Source organism: Carcharhinus amblyrhynchos, unplaced genomic scaffold, assembly GCF_965287045.1.
Source record: "Carcharhinus amblyrhynchos unplaced genomic scaffold, sCarAmb.v2.hapA scaffold_947, whole genome shotgun sequence".
Lineage (NCBI taxonomy): Eukaryota > Metazoa > Chordata > Chondrichthyes > Carcharhiniformes > Carcharhinidae > Carcharhinus > Carcharhinus amblyrhynchos.
The window spans coordinates 45,208-50,000 of record NW_027650687.1 but is presented as its reverse complement, the minus strand read 5'-3'; the positions used below and the strand labels follow the sequence as shown (position 1 = coordinate 50,000).

Genomic DNA, 4,793 nt, shown 5'->3' with positions numbered 1-4,793 from the left:
TTATTGGACATCAGTCAGTCCCCGTGTGTGTGGGGTAGGTACACCCACAGTGCTGTTAGGGAGGGAGTTCCGGGATTGTTATTGGACATCAGTCAGTCCCCGTGTGTGTGGTGTAGGTACACCCACAGTGCTGTTAGGGAGGGAGTTCCAGGATTGTTATTGGACATCAGTCAGTCCCCGTGTGGTGTAGGTACACCCACAGTGCTGTTAGGGAGGGAGTTCCAGGATTGTTATTGGACATCAGTCAGTCCCCGTGTGTGGGGTAGGTACACCCACAGTGCTGTTAGGGAGGGAGTTCCAGGATTGTTATTGGACATCAGTCAGTCCCCGTGTGAGGTGTAGGTACACCCACAGTGCTGTTAGGGAGGGAGTTCCAGGATTGTTATTGGACATCAGTCAGTCCCCGTGTGTGTGGTGTAGGTACACCCACAGTGCTGTTAGGGAGGGAGTTCCGGGATTGTTATTGGACATCAGTCAGTCCCCGTGTGGGGTAGGTACACCCACAGTGCTGTTAGGGAGGGAGTTCCGGGATTGTTATTGGACATCAGTCAGTCCCCGTGTGTGTGGTGTAGGTACACCCACAGTGCTGTTAGGGAGGGAGTTCCAGGATTGTTATTGGACATCAGTCAGTCCCCGTGTGTGTGGTGTAGGTACACCCACAGTGCTGTTAGGGAGGGAGTTCCGGGATTGTTATTGGACATCAGTCAGTCCCCGTGTGTGTGGTGTAGGTACACCCACAGTGCTGTTAGGGAGGGAGTTCCGGGATTGTTATTGGACATCAGTCAGTCCCCGTGTGGGGTAGGTACACCCACAGTGCTGTTAGGGAGGGAGTTCCAGGATTGTTATTGGACATCAGTCAGTTCCCGTGTGTGGTGTAGGTACACCCACAGTGCTGTTAGGGAGGGAGTTCCAGGATTGTTATTGGACATCAGTCAGTCCCCGTGTGTGTGGTGTAGGTACACCCACAGTGCTGTTAGGGAGGGAGTTCCGGGATTGTTATTGGACATCAGTCAGTCCCCGTGTGTGTGGTGTAGGTACACCCACAGTGCTGTTAGGGAGGGAGTTCCAGGATTGTTATTGGACATCAGTCAGTCCCCGTGTGGGGTAGGTACACCCACAGTGCTGTTAGGGAGGGAGTTCCAGGATTGTTATTGGACATCAGTCAGTCCCAGGGTGTGGTGTAGGTACACCCACAGTGCTGTTAGGGAGGGAGTTCCGGGATTGTTATTGGACATCAGTCAGTTCCCGTGTGTGTGGTGTAGGTACACCCACGGTGCTGTTAGGGAGGGAGTTCCAGGATTGTTATTGGAAATCAGTCAGTCCCCGTGTGTGTGGGGTAGGTACACCCACAGTGCTGTTAGGGAGGGAGTTCCGGGATTGTTATTGGACATCAGTCAGTCCCCGTGTGGGGTAGGTACACCCACAGTGCTGTTAGGGAGGGAGTTCCAGGATTGTTATTGGACATCAGTCAGTCCCCGTGTGGGGTAGGTACACCCACAGTGCTGTTAGGGAGGGAGTTCCGGGATTGTTATTGGACATCAGTCAGTCCCCGTGTGGTGTAGGTACACCCACAGTGCTGTTAGGGAGGGAGTTCCCAGGATTTTGACCCAGTGACAGTGAAGGAACGGCCGATATATTTCCAAGTCGGGATGGTGAGTGACTCGGAGGGGAACCTCCAGGTGGGGGGTGTTCCCAGGTATCTGCTGTCCTTGTCCTTCTAGATGGTAGAGGTGGTGGGTTTGGAAGGTGCTGCCTAAGGAGCCTCGGGGAGATGAATCGAGTCGATGTGGACAAACCCTTCCGCGGAGTCGAGGAAGATTTTATGGGCTCTCACATCAATCTTGAGGGGATTTGTGATGGGATTTGTGAAATCTGGCGAGGCGAGATTTCAACTCAGGGCGGGTCAAAGTAGAGGGTGAGGGGTTGGACATTTTGGATTGAGGTGAGGGGAACTGTCTTCACTCCGAGGGTTGGAAATCTTTGAAATTCTTCCCTCCAGAGAGAGAAATGTGGAGGTCCAGTCCTCGAGAAGATTGGAGCTTTGGGATGAGGACATTATTGTTCTCAGTGGGGCTGGGAATTCTGGAATAGGGGGAGAGAGTGGGAAAGAGAAAGAATCGATGCCTTTTTGTCTTGCATATTCGTGTAAATTGAGAGAGGCGGATACTCAGCGAGACCTTGGAGTCCTCGTGTATCAGTCGCTGAGAGTGAGTGCGCAGGTACAGCAGGCAGTAAAGAAGGTAAATGGTATGTTCACAGCGAGAGGATTTGAGTATAGGGATAGGGATGTTTTACTGCAATTGTACAGGGTCTTGGTGAGGCCACACCTGGAGTATTGTGTACAGTTTTGGTCTCTATATCTGAAGAAGGATGTTCCTTGCTATAGAGGGAGCACAGTGAAGGTTTACCAGGCTGATTCCTGGGATGGCAGCTCTGTCATATGAGGAGAGACTGAGTCAGTTCGGATTATATTCACTGGAGTTTAGAAGAGTGAGAGGGGATCTGATAGAAACTTATAAAATTCACACAGGGTTAGACAGGGTAGATTCAGAAAGAATGTTCCCCGATGGTGAGGGGAGTCCAGAACTAGGGGGGTCAGAGTTTGAGGATAAGGGGTAAACCTTTTAGAACTGAGGTGAGGGGAAGTTTCTTCACCCAGAGGGTGGGGAATGTGTGGGATTCACTCCCACAGGAAGTAGTCGAGGCCAAAACGTTTCAGGAAGAAATGAGATATCGCTCTCGGGGCTAAAGGGATCGAGGGATATGGGGGGGGGGCGGGGAGGGGTGGAGGGGATCGGGATATTGGATTCGATGATTGGCCATGATCAAAATGGATAGCAGGGAAGGCTGGAAGGGCCAAATGGCCTCCTCCTGTTTCTAGATTCCAGGAATGGAAAGGTGCAGGGGGAAACTCCTCTGCGTGTCCTTCTGGTTAGTGTTTGCCGGGGAGGGGAGACCCATTTTGGGAGGAATGACTTGAGGCCACCCCCTCGAGGGTTGTGCGCAGCTTTGTGATCAAGAGACGGCTGGATATTCATCGTAAGTGAAGCGTAACATTAACACTGCAATGCAGTTAGCGTGAAATCCTTCACACTCTGGCGCCCGTTCGGGTCAATGTGCCTCACCGGCACGGTGGGAGGGAAGGGAGAAAACCCATGCAGACATGGGGAGAATGTGCAGACTCCGCACACGCGCACACACTGTGAGCCGAGCCGGGAATCGAACCCAGTTCCCGGTGAGGCTGCAGCGCGATGCCAGAGATCAGGCGAGGCATGGGGATCAAAGCGAGGGTGATGGTGCCGAGTTGGACCTCCGGCCGCGATCGCGAGGGAGGGCGGAACCGGCTCGACGGGCCGAATGGCCTCCTCCTGCTCCGACCCTTCTGTAAGGTTTGGGGAACGGGGTAGGGGGGGGGGAGCCGGTACACAGTGGATGGGCGGGATGGCCTCGCTAAAGGGCGACTGTTGTCTTTGGCTCCAGGTGGCGTCGGGTGGACGATGATGGCCTCCCTGTGCCAGGTGGCGCCCGCCCTCAATGCTTCGGTCAACGGGAGCTTGGTTGGAGACGTCACCCAGCGGCGGCACGCCCTCATCATCTCCGTCCTCCTGCTGCTCACCTCGGTGTTGGGGACCCCACTCAACGGCCTGGCCCTCTGGGTGCTGGGTTGCAAACTCCGGCGGAAGAACCGGTTTGTGGTCTACGTCATGAACCTCCTGCTGGCCGACTTCCTCTTCCTCCTCTTCCAGTTTGTCCACTCCGTCTGCATCTTGGCCAAGGTGTCTCCTTCCAACCCCGCCCTCATGGTCTTCCGCTGTGTCATTGTGGTCTGCAACGAAGCCAGCGCCTACCTGCTGACCTGGATCAGCGTCGAGCGCTTCCTGGGGATGGCCTTCCCCATCTGGTGGCGCCTGACCCACACCAAAGACTCGGCCGTTACCGCCTCCTGGGTCATCTGGGGGCTCTCCGCCATCCTAGGGGTCATCTATGGCCTCATCCGGGCCATCCAGTTCTCCGCGGGCACCAAGGATTGGCTGGTCATCACCGAGTTCACCCTGGCCTTCCTGGTGCCGTTCTTGGCCTTCACAATGGCCAACGCCCTCATCCTGTGCGGTCCCCACCGGCCCTCCCGCAAAACCAGCAGACTCTACCGCGCCATCACCCTCAACGCCGTCATTTTCCTCCTGTGCTGGGTGCCGTATCACCTCTGCGTCTTCCTCCACTACCGGGCCAAGGCCGAGGGCCAGCGAGGCCTCTGCGTCTCGGCCTTCTACGGGGCCTACTACTCCATCTGCCTCCTGCACGTCAAAAGCTGCGTGATCCCGGTGGTCTACATCTCCATCAGCAGCGAGCTGAAGGTCAAATTCCGGGAGTCGCTCCCGAGTATCTTTGAGCGTCGTTTCAGTGAGGAGTCGGGCCTATCCTCGCCAGGCACCGAGCCAGAGGCAGCGGGCAAGCAGGACTTCGCCAAGGGCCAGAAGTAACGGTGCCCCTGGCAAACATCCGGCACTTCACCCCCTCCCCCTACACCCCTCCCCCTACACCCCCTCCCCCAGATACCCTCCCCCTCCAACCCCCCCCTCCCCCTACACCCCCTCCCCCCGATACCCTCCCCCTCCAACCCCCCCTCCCCCTACACCCCCCCCACACCCCCTCCCCCCCAGATACCCTCCCCCAGATACCCTCCCCCTCCAACCCCCCCCTCCCCCTACACCCCCTCCCCCCCAGATAACCTCCCCCTCCGACCCCCCTCCCCCTACACCCCCTCCCCCGATACCCTCCCCCTCCAACCCCCC

The 4,793-nt window shown here is 56.5% G+C and overlaps 1 protein-coding gene across 1 annotated transcript; it reads left to right on the top strand.

The window, feature by feature from the left end:
• Positions 1-3,497: 3,497 nt before the first annotated feature.
• On the top strand, positions 3,498-4,481 carry LOC145340345 (mas-related G-protein coupled receptor member A-like). Its single transcript, XM_080184801.1, has one exon. It carries the CDS (start codon positions 3,498-3,500, stop codon positions 4,479-4,481), a length of 984 nt encoding a protein of 327 aa, XP_080040927.1.
• Positions 4,482-4,793: the final 312 nt, after the last annotated feature.

What these genes read in the sequence shown, in the direction of transcription:
- LOC145340345 (XM_080184801.1), top strand. Translation starts at nt 3,498, where the DNA reads ATGATGGCCTCCCTGTGCCAGGTGGCGCCCGCCCTCAATGCTTCGGTC.